At 39.8% G+C, this 15,183-nt stretch overlaps 1 protein-coding gene across 3 annotated transcripts in view; it reads left to right on the top strand.

Moving 5' to 3' along the window:
* The window catches only part of kcnip2 (Kv channel interacting protein 2), a 238,699-nt gene extending 231,114 nt beyond the window's left edge, over nt 1-7,585 (top strand). For all 3 annotated transcript variants that reach the window (XM_031906014.1, XM_031906013.1, XM_002936767.5), the window contains 3 exons: nt 1,297-1,401; nt 1,880-1,942; nt 3,559-7,585. In XM_031906014.1, coding sequence (XP_031761874.1) covers nt 1,297-1,401; nt 1,880-1,942; nt 3,559-3,606 — 216 coding nt within the window. In that variant the 3' untranslated portion in view covers nt 3,607-7,585. The remainder of the gene's footprint in view (nt 1-1,296; nt 1,402-1,879; nt 1,943-3,558) is intronic.
* Nucleotides 7,586-15,183: the final 7,598 nt, after the last annotated feature.

Here is a 15,183-nt window from a genome sequence, read left to right as displayed (position 1 = left end):
GTGCCTTAGTGTAAAGATTTATTGTTGCCATATTGGCACTAGCATCTCTGAGGAGGCCTGGAGGAGTGACATGAGGGGTTGGCTCAGCCTAGAGGTCAGTTGGAGAGGAATGGCTATTTGTCTCCTAGATGCTGAAGAAACTCCCCTTTGAAGGTCAATACGGGCGAGCATTCTGGCAGAAAACTTCTTTTCTGTCCCAGATATTCTTGGAACTATAGCCAAATGACTGATACACACATGTAATCCCAGTTGTTATGACCAAAGGTTGGACCTCTAAGGGGATTGACCTGTAAAGGTCTGACAATGACTGCTTTATGAGGCCCTTAGTATTTTTGCACAGACGTTACTTGGACATTTGACTTAATCTCACACAAAACACATGGCAGACCATCTACTGAAACAGGGAACGGTTCGTGCTAGAAATAAAAGCTTCCTTTATGTACTGTCAAGAACAGATTTCAACGGTTTGCGAGATATATAGTGCATCTATAAGTGAGACACAGGGCACGTCATACATTCAGCTAGTGGTTTGTAAGTACATTAAAAAGGATTTTGTGAGATGTTCATTGGAATAATGTTTGTTTTTTCATGCAAATATGAATATTTCATGAGGAAATCACATTTAGGAAATTACCCAGATTCCCCAGTGGTAGCTCATATGATGCCTAACATCCTTATGTGAATAATATAGTTGTTTTAATTTGTAAATGCACTCTTAAATGATTATAGTTTGGTTTTTTTCTTGTCCTTTGTTATCGCAGTGCTCACTATCCAGGGTTGTAATTTGATTTTTTTTATAATATGCCCTGGCTGGAATCTAACCCCAGCACTACCCCATCATGCTGCCCATCTTACTATTTCAATTGACAAAATGCCTTTATACAGAATTCAAGGTTAATTTAGACTACGTATACATTGGGATGTTAATAAGGCATGGTTATTTCTCTTAAGGCTTTAAAAATAGTTAAATGAACTCAGCATAAATGCTCTTAAAGGACATGTCAACCCTAACTGTCAACTTGAAATGCCAGGGCCTATTTTGAATCCCATTCCAGACCTTATTCATATAGTGTATATATGTATGGAGGTCTGGACTGGGATTCAAAATAGGCCCTGGCATTCCAAGTACACAGAGGCCCAAACAGCCCCCCACAGGCCCAATAAATAGTGACTGTCTATGGCATCTTACAGCAGCTCCTCTGCTACCGGATTGCCATTCTGGGCCTGATATGAATTAACCTTCTGTGTGGCCTCAATTCCAGCACTGCCATTCTAAAAAGTATGTCTCTGCTGCAGGAGATGTTGGACATTATGAAGTCTATCTATGATATGATGGGAAAGTACACATACCCAAATATGCGAGAGGAAGCACCAAGGGAACACGTGGAAAACTTCTTTCAGGTGAGGCTTTATTTTTATTTATTGGTGAAGTCACAGTTTGAGTTAAAGTTTTCCAAATGCATGAAATACTCTATAACACTGATCCTCAACCAGTGGCTCATCAGAAATGTTGCTCATCACCCCCTTTAATGTTGCTCCCAGTGGCCTCAAAGTAGGTGCCAATTTTCAAATTTCTGGCTTGGAGGCAAGTTTTGGAAGCACATGGCCTCAGGATCTAGGCTTCCAGCACATCCAAAAGAAAAGAGAAAGAGCCATGTGCTACATTCTATCATTCAATATATGGACAACAGCTGGTTACAAGATCTTTGGGCACATTGAGGAAATATCCCTACCACAGGGAATAGGAAATAGTACTTTGTGAGCAATAGGCGCCATAAGCTCTTTGGGTCCCCTATTTTTTTATTTTTATCTACATGTAGTTCTAAAAATGATTTAAATATTTGTAAAAATAATTATCAGAGTTCTTGTTTTACCATAGAAAATGGACAGAAATAAAGACGGAGTGGTTACAATTGAAGAATTCATTGAATCTTGTCAGAAGGTGAGTCGACAAACACCTGTAAACCGTATTTAGGGTTAGACTTCCATTTATGTCTATATGAAATGTAGGAAGGCTTTTGTTTTTCTGTGTTCTTGGAGGACAATGCAGCAACATCATCTTTTGTACCACAAAATCTATGAGAATCTACTCAAAGGCAAAAAAAAGCACATGTGGTCTGTGAAAATTTCTCAAATTTCTGTCTCAATAATGGGAATATGGAAGCTAACCTCTACTGCTAAACAGGGCATTCCCTTGAAGAAGATAAAAAGGAAAAGGAGAATGGCATTAAAAATGCATTGAAACTCCACCTTTCCAAACCAGTTGCATATCTAGGGGACCATGGGCCTGGGTGCAAAAATTGCCCTAATGCCAGGAAACGTCTCTGTCTGGCCCTAAAGGGGGGCGGGTCTGGGTGCAGTAGCACCTGTGGCTCCCCCAATAGTTACACCACTGTCCGAAAGCCTTTTCAGTTCTAGGCTCTAGCATTATTGTCTTACCAGATTATCCCTTAAATGGCAATAACTACAGTATGTAGGGATTATCAGCTTTCCATGTATTGGAATACTTTTGGTACAAAATTAAAGAAAAAAATATTTTTTGGGCAAACACTTACAAATAAAAGTAATATAAAGGATATGTCACAGCAATAAAAAAAAAGATCTTCTTTCATCAGCCACAAAATACAACTCCAACAGTTCCTCAGAGAACAAAGCAATATCTGGAGGAAACTTAGTCGTGTCAAGTGGCAGGTGTATAGAGGGATAAAGACATCTGTCCTCTGAAATTATCCAGCAGAAGGAAGTAGAATCAGTTGCATCATAACTGGGAAGTGTCTGGTAATGCCTCCTATGGTAATGATAGAATAGCTCCCATGGAAATTCTAGAATAACTCCTATAGAAGTGATAGGATACCTCCTGTGGAAATGATAGGATACCTCCTATGGTAATGATAGGATACCTCCGATGGTAATGATAGAATGGCTTCTATGTGAACAAACACTTTACAAACTCATTGCCTCTAACGTGGCTAGACTTCTGTGACCCAACTGCTTAAGGGCCAAGTGCTAGTGTTTCCAGATTGAATGTGTACCAGCACCCAGCATAACTAGGTGACATCTGAGAGAGCAGCAATGCAATGCATATCACAGGCACTTGCTTCATTGGTTATGCATACCATGCATTCATACAGTATTTATAAGGGCTCCTTTTACAACCGTGTCTTAAGTTCATCTGAGGCCATGTTAAATTGGGTATGTTACATTGCTTAATATGCCAACAGGCAACAATTAATAAAAAATTAAAACTAACTTTCAGGTTTAAAAAATTATCATGCAAAAAATAAAATACCTGCACCCATTACATAACAAGATTCATTAGAACCATATGAATTATTAAATGGAAAACCAGCATAAAAGTAATACAGAAACCATAATTACCTTTTGTTATAATTAAAAATTCAAAAGCAGTAATGACTTTATAGTTAACCATTTGCCCCCTCCTTATATTTTGCTTTGCCTTGTATATTATAGTCTGTAAAGTAACCCCCATGGTTGTAAAGGAAACTCTTTGAGATTAAAATGTGTTTACATTTCAATTTTTCTATTATTTTCTCCTAGGATGAAAATATCATGAGGTCCATGCAGCTGTTCGACAATGTCATTTAGCAACACTACTAATCTAGGAGATGTTAAAAAAAAATCTCAGTTGTTTCCGATAGACTTCTGGCTGCACAAAATACAGAATAGTGTGCTCAATGCAAACTCAAATGCAACTATAATCTCTCTCTGATTTCCTGGCTGTTCTACTATATATATTTATATATATAGAAAAGTATTCACAAGCAGATCCCTCACTGGAAGATTCCAAAAGCTGCCGTCTGGGGACAATAGAACAATGGCACCTACTGTACCCAACCTGCAGAGGGACCTTCATCTTACGTTTGGCACAAACTACAAATGTAGCTTATTCCAATGAAGGAATTGAAGCAATTACTTGAGGTGACGGGGAATTCTCATCATTCTATAGCATAAAATTTTTTTCCATGACCAACATAAAAACCCAGGGAATTAATTCAATTATTTTATTTTTTTTTTACCTTTAAAGTATTAATATGACAGGAACGCTACCAGCTTCTAAGGCATTTTACTTGTTGCACCTTTAGTTTTGGCACTCTGCATTATTCAACAATAGGGGTGATTTAGAACTGCAATGAAATAGGTACCTCAGTTTTATTGGCTGATTTGTACTCTGTTATCAGTTATGGGTGAAGATATTGAGGGATTTGTGCTGAAACCTGTGTTGAACTGCTTGGATAGCAGTGGGTTACATGGTTCTGCTGTGTTGGTACAGGGGAAGCAGTCAGACAAGCACAGTAACTTCTGTACATTTATTATAACATGGCAGGTAAGACTGGCCTGCTCCATACTTGCCCTCAGCTTAGACAGGAAGTCGGAAACAGGAACAGGATAATGAATCATTGACAAATCGCAAAACGGTAGGAATGCCCTTAACCAAAATGTCCACACAAGCAGAGTTTACCGCAGAACTTCCAATATAGTCTAGGCATATCGTGCCCAGTCTCGCTACAATACATCATTTTTATGGTAAAAGGTAATTGAAGCATTCAGCAAAAACTAATTAAATGAGTAAAAAATCCAGAACATAACAGAATCCATTCCCAGTTATTTTATTCCAGTACTTTGAATTGTTTAATTTATTTAATTTTTACTTAGAATCCATGCTTTCTTTCCTTTACCCTTCATCAATTTTTACATGTAATTTTAAATATGTTTTCAGGTCTACATTTCATTCCTATGTTATACATTCTGCTTTTTACACTTTCTATAAAAGTATTCTCCCATAGACAAAAGAATGGGAAATAGATTTAGCTGTTCTGAATTTAGCGGAAAAAAATATCCCTAGCATCAGCTTCTATGACCGACAAATCTCATTTTCTGCTTGATGATTTGCAACAATACCTAAGCTTAGCTTCTCTACAGCTGCTCAGAGCACACTGAGCATGTGCAGTGCCACTGACTCCTAACTACACCCAAGATGGGTGCTCCTCTGCACTAATTTGTAGGTTTGAATCATTACTGTTATAGAAACATTAGGCTGGTGCAGTAAGCTCAGTAAATAAAACAGGGTATTTCTAGCTATATTTGTTTTTAGGGATTAGTTCTCCTTAAAAGCAATATGTTTTATTTGTCAGGTTCTTAAGAAGAAGGCTGATTGCTTATGGTAAATATCAATTTGGGTGATTGGTAGTGTAGGTTGTGAGCAGAGGTGGAATATGATGGTGGAGGCTCCATGTCCAGCAGTGATAATAGGAAAAATGATAACAGTTTGTAAGAGCTGATTTGCATCCCACGTTGAATTCAGAAACCTAAAACCAACCAGAATTTTTAAGCAAAAGAAATAGAGGGAAGCACAGCATCCAGGCTTTGGTTTGGGATTCAGCTGAACTCTGAGTGTCCAACGAGAACCCTTAACACTTGGATTTTCAACAATTAGGTGGGAGAGCAATGCGGGTGTGGGCACGAAATGAACAAAGAAAAAAATAGACCAAAATAAAACAAAATAGACAAAGAAGAAGAAAATCCTTTGCACTAGCCCATGCATATAGACAAAGATTAGAAATCCTCTGCACTTACCCGAGTGAGGGCAGCGGCATGGTTTCTTGAATTTGTCTAATGCTGAAATCTGCCAGTTGTAATGTCAGTGACTCACAGCACAAAATGCATTAATGTTCCAAATGCATATAGACAAAGGCTAGAAATCCTCTGCACTCACCCATACATACAGGCAAAGACTATAAACCCTCTGCACTCACCCATATATACAGGCAAAGGCTATAAACCCTCTGCACTCACCCATACATACAGGCAAAGGCTATAAACCCTCTGCACTCACCCATACATACAGGCAAAGGCTATAAACCCTCTGCACTCACCCATACATACAGGCAAAGGCTATAAACCCTCTGCACTCACCCATACATACAGGCAAAGGGTATAAACCCTCTGCACTCACCCATACATACAGGCAAAGGGTATAAACTCTCTGCACTCACCCATACATACAGACAAAGGGTATAAACCCTCTGCACTCACCCATACATACAGGCAGACTATAAACCCTCTGCACTCACCCATACATACAGGCAAAGGCTATAAACCCTCTGCAGAGGATTTCTTGACTTTGCCACTAAGGTGCATTCTGTCACTGACCCACAGCCTTTTGGTTGCACAGAAAGAGAATGTTAGGTTGAGGAACTCATAAATAAATCAGTACCTAATGAAACTATTTGCAAAACAGATGAATTAAATATGCACTATGGTTTAGTTATATGTATTTTAATAGTGGCAGTTGCCTTTTTAAATAAGTATACCCTGCTTTAGATTTTTGAAAGTCAGTAAGCTGTAGGAGACTTTTCCTCCTTCAAAAGGCGAATAGCTATTTATGTTGAGAGACTTCTACCTGATTATAAAATAATTTGAACGTAGGAGATACAGTAGGTGTCCAAAATGGGATTTTAAAATTGTTGATCAATGGTATATACATTTCCATTAAAGCAGCACAGGGTTTGTCATTTTCCTGCTAGAAAGATTGAAGAAATAGCTGGGTTAGTAATAGTGAATGATATTAATGGAATTGCAAACCCTTAAGACAAAGGAATGTAAAAGATCTCAGAGTCCTCATCACCACATGTGTCTTTTCTCAGACTTAATATTTTTCCTGGTGGCCAAAATAGGCAGCAATGGCGCTGTTTCAAATGAATGACATAGTCAGTATAAAACCGCTAACATCTTGAAAACTAGAAAATGCAAATTGCAAAAGTGCTTAGAAGGGTACTCTGAGCTATTTTACATGAATATGTTTGGGGGGTTTCCAATCTCCTATAAAGAAAACCAGTCCCTAGTTCGACTTCTGAAGTACTACACTCCCTTTTGGATCTCAGGGGGGCTAGAAGAAAAGGGTTTCTATGCACGTCTTGATTCTTTCTTTACCTTATTTTTAGAAAGTGCAATAATATCCCAACCAGTTCTTATTTATTAACTGTGTGTGTGTGGGGGGGTTGGGGTTGTTTTTTTGGGGGGGGTGAATAAATGAAGCAACTGAATAGCATGCTTTAGGAATTCAGGACATTCCTTACTTCAGCCTCTGTATGTCGATAACTCCAGGGGCCACCACCCCACAGAGTTGGGAGAAGCTGAGGACCACAGTGAGCAATATCCCAAGGCTGGAGACAACCAATGACATTGCACTGTTACCAGCCCGCTCTTTTGACATCACACAGGGATGCCTTGCTGCCAATAGGGAATGTTGCCTCTCACAGCATGACCGACATGGACTGAAAGTGTGTATTAACCTCTCATTCAGAGAAAGCGTTCTCATCTAAAGGAATGTTTCCATCTTATCTTCCTTTTGAGTAATTTGGTAACGAATGCCTCTCTCACCATGTAGGTAATACAGCACTGACCTGAGATCTTACATATACACGCATGAAGCTATGTATATATCCCACGACTCCACTGTACCTTCAGGTGTCTAGTTTGTTAGCCGATGATAGCTGCTTTGCATTTCAAATATGTATATTTTGTACAAAAGATTAAAAAAAAATAAAAACAAGATTGCTATGCACACGCGTCCTGCTGGAACGTTCACTCTTTTGGGTTTCGGGTATTTCTCATTCACAGGGGAACAGCAGAACTGGATTCTTACTCATTCAGCTGATGGTATTCTCCAGTTTCTCATGTACATGACTGTATGCAAAGGCCTTTTCTGAACTCCGTGTCTGCCTCTTAGTATATATAGTATATAGATATATTTTTTTCTCTTATTCCAGCCGTTAGGCAAATTAAGGTGGGCTTATCTGTCACTGCTATGCCTGAAAGTAAATGTAAACACCTGGTTGGAATATAAAGTTACTGAGTGCCCACAAAAATGCATATAATTTAAATATAACGAATGTGTGAAACTTGTGCCTTTCCCCTGAAGGGAAGCGCAGCTCACTGGCCTCTTTGTCTGTGCAGCCAGACCCATGTATGGTGCATTCCCATTGTGAATATAACCATTTTGAGCACCACATGTACACAGATAGGCCTTTCTGCTAATGGTTACCATCTTTGCCTGTGCAGGAAATGGGTCCCACTAGATTTACAAACAACAACGCCTGAACAAATGCTACTGTATGTACATGGCTGCCTTGTTTTAGGCACAGTTAATAAGGGCCCCTTATTAGAGTTGACCCTGTGTGCCAAACAGCCAATTCCAAAAACACTACAGATTGGTATATAGCAAAATAAATACGATAGGTGCTTTAATCCGAGGGGGCACAAAGCTCTGCCTTTGCCAAAAGCTGCTTTACAATCAAATAATTCTGTCGAATTAAGCACAGAACAGGATATACTTATTCTAAAATACTTTTAGGACACGTGTACCAGGCCCAGACTGGTAATCTGTTGCCTCTGTAAGATGCTATAGACAGTCTAGATTACCTATTAGGCACTAACTAATTGAGGACCCAATCCCAGTGGCACAGTCTTTTTACATTTTTAACTTACTTTACATTTTACAGTGAAGACAGAAAAATAAGCAGCGTTAACTTGGGGGAAAAAGTAATATATTGTTGTATTCTGAAAAGGGTGGGGGTACTGCTTTCAATTCATCCATTTCTACAGTTACCTTAATGCCTAGTTTAGGGTTAATGGAGCTTTCATGGCTATTTCTGCAGTGATCTTTCTGGCAAGTCTTGGGTTAATGGAGCTCTGAAAACCACTTCTGCAGTGATCTTTCTGTCACAGTGTGTCATGGAATGCTTTGGGACACCATATGTCATAAAATGGTTTGGGCCACTGCTTCCATCTTCTGGTACACTTTGTGCTTCTTATTCTGCTATTCAAAACATGGAAAAGGGTGTTTCCTTAAAGGAGAAGGAAAGGCTAAGTCACTTGGGGGTGTCAAAATGTTAGGCACCCCCAAGTGACTTTAATCGCTTACCTTGTACCCCGGGCTGGTGCCCCTGTTAGGAGAAAACCACACAGCCCGGGGTACAAGGTAAGTGATTAAAGTCACTAGGGGGTGCCTAACAATTTGGCACCCCCAAGTGACTTAGGCTTTCCTTCTCCTTTAAAATCGGTTATGGTGTGTGGGGGTGTGGTCACAAAGTGGGCATGGTAAAAAAAAAATTGCCACACATAGCTCGGCATAATGTTATTTCTCTTTATTTCTTTTAATGTGGGGGCCAAGTGAAAGGTGGAAGCCTCAAAAGCACTCCCTTGGATAGGGCCCCATTTAGATTCTTCACTATTTATTGGGCCTGCAGTGGGCTGTTTGGGCATCTGTTTACTTGAATTGCTAGGGCCTAGTTTAAATCCCAGTCTGGATACAGTATAGTATCCCTGTGCAGGGTATGAGACTGCCTAGGAGCTGCTCAACCTACTGAGTATTTCTGTATTCCCTGCTGAGCTGGGCCATGGTCTCATTGATTACAGATTATGCCCCATTCTGACTTGGACTTTAAAAGCAACAGGGCAGGTGTGGGAGCTGATAAGGGAGGTTGAAGGCTGCCAGCTTGGGAGACAGTGGCAAAGCTAAGGGCCATGGCACATTTTGGGCATTTTAATCGCTGCCTCTTGTGTCAGTGATCAATACATTCACTATGAAAAATATATTGCTTGCTTCCCTTTGACATTAATAGGACATGCTGCAGTTTGCCCTATGTTGATGATAATTGGCCATGCAGGGTGACTTCCCTTGTAGCAGGCAACATGCTTGTGGTGGTAACATCAAGTTCACATCAATACTGGAACCTGCACGTGCCCATCAAACAATCAATGCAAGGGCTCACCACCCAGAAAGGTAAATCGGAAAATGTTGGTTTGAATTTTAAAAGCACTATCATCATCCCTCCTGTACTTCAAAAGGTTCCATTTTTACTATTTATTATGAAACCAGGAGTATTACCATTATAAATAAATCTCTGGAAATACTTTTTGTTTCCTGGGCAGTCGGATGCTTCAGGCTGGGAAAGACCCTCCCATAAGTGCATTGTTGGGCCCAGAGACTGAACCAGAATACGTAAGAGACCATGATATATAATGATGTTTGCAGTTGGGGGATGAACAAAATATTGCATTAAGGGCAGTAAGGCAACCACAGCCTTGCAGTGAACATATATACTGTACAATGTCAGCCAACCAGTTTATTAATTCCAGTAACTTCAATTATCCGCCTATGTACCCAAGCTACCTGTTTGCTCCTATGCTTTGTATAGTATTACACATTCTTTGCCGGCTCTTGGGAATCTTTTCATCTACAGGGAAGCCCTGGGCACTTGAACTACAATGTTCACTTAGGCACAGACAGGCTCTACCAAACCTGATACTCTGTGCTATGTTATAGGTACGAGGCTGGGGCAATGAGTCCTATAATGCTGTGCCCATGGCTTAAATGGCTTCTGTTTCACAGGGTTTATACAGGGTTTATACAGCGTTTAACAACAACTTACATTTATAAAATGTAATGCACCGTATCATAAAGTCTGTCTTTCAAGCCAAGTCTGGACTGGGACTCACAACAGACCCTGGCGTTTACAGGGGCCCACAAGTCCCCCCTACCAGCCCAATAAATAGTGACTGCCTATGGCATCTTACAGCAGCCCATATGCCAGAACCCACAGATTGCCAGTCCGGGCCTGGTGGTTTCTTTTCACTATAACGTTTAGCAGCAATTAGTATTACTCTGTCATTTGCAATCAGTCTTCATGTTTTATTTTTTTTCAATGGCTATCTGCCTACTGGGGATTAATTACCCTGGCAACCAGACAGCAGTTAGCAATTCAGGGTGGAACATGAGTGGTAGAAGGCGCAGAATCCATATTTTTTACTTCGCAGTTGGCTGAATAGCAAATCCCCAACCAGACGCAGACCCTAAAGCTCTTTAGTTTTACTGACATTACTTTAAAGGAACAGTAACACCAAAATATGAAAGTGTTTTAACGTAATTAAAATATAATGTGCTGTTTGTACTGGTATCCGTTAACTTTGCTTTAGAAACCCTACTTTAGTTTATATAAATAAGCTGCTGTGTAGCCATGGGGGCAGCCATTCAAGCTGGGAAAAAGGAGAAAAGGCACAGGTTACATAGCAGATAAGCTCTGTAGAATACAATGGTGTTTTATCTTATATCTGCTATATAATCTGTGTCTTTTCTCCTTTTTCCCAGCTTGAATGGCTGCCCCCGTGGCTACACAGCAGCTTATTTATATAAACTATAGTAGGGTTTCTTAAAAAGCACAGAAATGTTACCAGTGCAGGGCGACAGTACATTATGTTTTCATTACTTTGATACATTTCCATTTCTTGGTGTTACTGTTCCTTTAACATAAACCAGTGGAGAAAATGCCTTGTATGACACGGCCCTTATTCTGTGCTTTCAGTTACAGCCCGAGAAGAGGTTTGAAAATAGTCAGAAACCCTGTATCATGAGAAAATTATTATGCAAAATGTATTTGGCGCTGGCCGATTATGGGCCGGTACCTAACAACTTGGCATCCCCCATGTGACTCTACCGTTCCTTCTCCTTTAAAGGGGTGGTTCACCTTTATTTAGTATCTTATAGAATGGTCAATTCTAAGCAACTTTTCAATTGGTCCTTATTATTTATGTTGCAGTTTTTGAATTATTTGCCTCCTTCTTCTGACTCTTATGGCAACTGGGGACCCCCATTTGAAAGCTGGAAAAACTATTGTGAGGCTGCGATTTTATGGTTACTTTTTATTACTTATCTTTCTATTCAGACACTCTGCTATTCATATTCCAGTCTTTCACTGCAACTCTACTTTAGCAACTCCTTAGCAACCAGATAGCTGCTGAAAATTCAAACTGGAGAGCTGCTGAACAAAAAGTAAAACGATTAAAATAACACATATAATAAAAAAATGAAGACCAGTTGTAAATTGTCTCAAAATATTCCTCTCTACAGCATACTAAATGTTATCTCAAAAGGTGAACAACCCCTTTCATGGAGAACCTCCAGCTCCAATCTGTGCCCCAAACTGCACTGGCCAGTGAGATCGCTAATTACACAGCCTCTATATTTTACACTCAGTGACAAGCAAAGTGTTAAACCTGAGCCATCTGTAACTTGGCAGAAACATGCTGTGGGAGCAATGCTGCCATCTATCGGCAGAAGGACGCAGTGCATCTTGCCTACATGAGATGGAAGAGAAACATGCCTCAGCCGCCTACCCCTAGTTCCTGTCCAGGACTAGACTAATATCCCATTAGATTAATATATAGGATGTAAGAGCCACATTAGACTAATATATAGGATGTGAGACCCACATTAGACTAATATATAGGATGTGAGACTCACATTAGACTAATATATAGGATGTGAGACCCACATTAGATTAATATATAGGACGTCAGAGCCACATTAGATTAATGCAGTGTTCCCCAACCAGTGGCTCATGAGCAACATGTTGCTCACCAGGCCATCGGATGTTGCTCCTAGAGGCCTCAAAGCAGGTGCTCATTTTTTAATTTCTGGTAAGGAGGCAAGTTTTGGTTGCATAAAAACCAAGGATAATGTCAAACAGAGCCTTCTGTAGGCTGCCAGTCCATGTAGGGGCTATTAAGTAGCCAATTATAGCTCTTATTGGCACCCCCAGGAACATTTTTCCTGCTTGTGTTGCTCCCCAACTCTTTTTCCATTTAAATGTGGCTCGCGGGTATAAAAGGTTGGGGATCCCTGGATTAATGTATAGGACGTGAGACCCACATTAGATTAATATATAGGATGTAAGAGCCACATTCGATTAATATATAGGATGTAAGAGCCACATTAGATTAATATATAGGATGTGAGACCCACATTAGATTAATATATAGATGTAAGAGCCACATTAGACTAATATATAGGATGTGAGACCCACATTAGATTAATATATAGGACGTGAGACCCACATTAGATTAATATATAAGAGCCACATTAGACTAATATATAGGATGTGAGACCCACATTAGATTAATATATAGGATGTAAGAGCCACATTCGATTAATATATAGGATGTAAGAGCCACATTCGATTAATATATAGGATGTGAGACCCACATTAGATTAATATATAACATGTAAGAGCCATATTAGACTAATATATAGGATGTGAGACCCACATTAGATTAATATATAAGAGCCACATTAGACTAATATATAGGATGTGAGACTCACATTATATTAATAGATAGGACGTGAGACTCACATTAGATTAATATATAGGACGTGAGACCCACATTAGATTAATATATAGGACGCGAGACTCACATTAGATTAATATATAGGACGTGAGACCCACATTAGATTAATATATAGGACGTGAGACTCACATTAGATTAATATATAGGACGTGAGACCCACATTAGATTAATATATAGGACTTCAGAGCCACATTAGATTAATGTATAGGATGTGAGACCAAATTGATTAATATATAGGACGTGAGACCCACATTAGATTAATATATAAGATGTAAGAGCCACATTAGACTAATATACAGTGGAGGAAATAATTATTTGACCCCTCACTGATTTTGTAAGTTTGTCCAATGACAAAGAAATGAAAAGTCTCAGAACAGTATCATTTCAATGGTAGGTTTATTTTAACAGTGGCAGATAGCACATCAAAAGGAAAATCGAAAAAAAATAACTTTAAATTAAAGATAGCAACTGATTTGCATTTCATTGAGTGAAATAAGTTTTTGAAGACTTAATACTTAGTGGAAAAACCCTTGTTTGCAAGCACAGAGGTCAAACGTTTCTTGTAATTGATGACCAAGTTTGCGCACATTTTAGGAGGAATGTTGGTCCACTCCTCTTTGTAGATCATCTCTAAATCCCTAAGGTTTCGAGGCTGTCTCTGTGCAACTCTGAGCTTGAGCTCCCTCCATAGGTTTTCTATTGGATTAAGGTCCGGAGACTGACTAGGCCACTCCATGACCTTAATGTGCTTCTTCTTGAGCCACTCCTTTGTTGCCTTTGCTGTATGTTTTGGGTCATTGTCGTGCTGGAACACCCATTCACGACCCATTTTCAGTTTCCTGGCAGAGGGAAGGAGGTTGTCGTTCACGATACATGGCTCCGTCCATTTTCCCGTTAATGCGAATAAGTTGTCCTGTGCCCTTAGCAGAAAAACACCCCCAAAGCAAAATGTTTCCACCCCCATGCTTGACGGTGGGGACAGTGTTTTGGGGGTCATAGGCAGCATTTTTCTTCCTCCAAACACAGCGAGTTGAGTTAATGCCAAAGAGCTCTATTTTGGTCTCATCAGACCACAGCACCTTCTCCCAGTCACTCACAGAATCATTCAGGTGTTCATTGGCAAACTTCAGACGGGCCTGCATATGTGCCTTCTTGAGCAGGGGGACCTTGCGAGCCCTGCAGGATTTTAATCCATTGTGGTGTAATGTGTTTCCAATGGTTTTCTTGGTGACTGTGGTCCCTGCTAATTTGAGGTCATTAACTAACTCCTCCCGTGTAGTGTAGGATGCTTTTTCACCTTTCTCAGAATCATTGACACCCCACGAGGTGAGATCTTGCGTGGAGCCCCAGAGCGAGGTTGATTGATGGTCATTTTGTGCTCCTTCCATTTTCGAACAATCGCACCAACAGTTGTCACCTTCTCTCCCAGCTTCTTGCTAATGGTTTTGTAGCCCATTCCAGCCTTGTGCAGGTCTACAATTTTGTCTCTGACATCCTTGGACAGCTCTTTGGTCTTTCCCATGTTGGAGAGTTTGGAGTCTGCTTGATTGATTGATTCTGTGGACAGGTGTCTTTTATACAGGTGACTAGTTAAGACAGGTGTCCTTAATGAGGTTGAATAATTGAGTAGAAGTGTCTAACCACTCTGTGGGAGCCAGAACTCTTAATGGTTGGTAGGGGTTCAAAAACTTATTTCACTCAATGAAATGCAAATCAGTTGCTATCTTTTATTTAAAGCTATTTTTTCGATTTTCCTTTTGATGTGCTATCTGCCACTGTTAAAATAAACCTACCATTGAAATGATACTGTTCTGAGACTTTTCATTTCTTTGTCATTGGACAAACTTACAAAATCAGTGAGGGGTCAAATAATTATTTCCTCCACTGTATAGGATGTGAGACTCACATTAGATTAATATATAAGATGTAAGAGCCACATTAGATTAATATATAGGATGTGAGACCCACATTAGATTA

The sequence above is a fragment of the Xenopus tropicalis genome, chromosome 7 (genome assembly GCF_000004195.4).
Source record: "Xenopus tropicalis strain Nigerian chromosome 7, UCB_Xtro_10.0, whole genome shotgun sequence".
NCBI classification, from domain to species: Eukaryota; Metazoa; Chordata; class Amphibia; order Anura; family Pipidae; genus Xenopus; species Xenopus tropicalis.
Note: the sequence above shows the minus strand (reverse complement) of the source record. Positions and strands in the feature narration are given on the sequence as shown.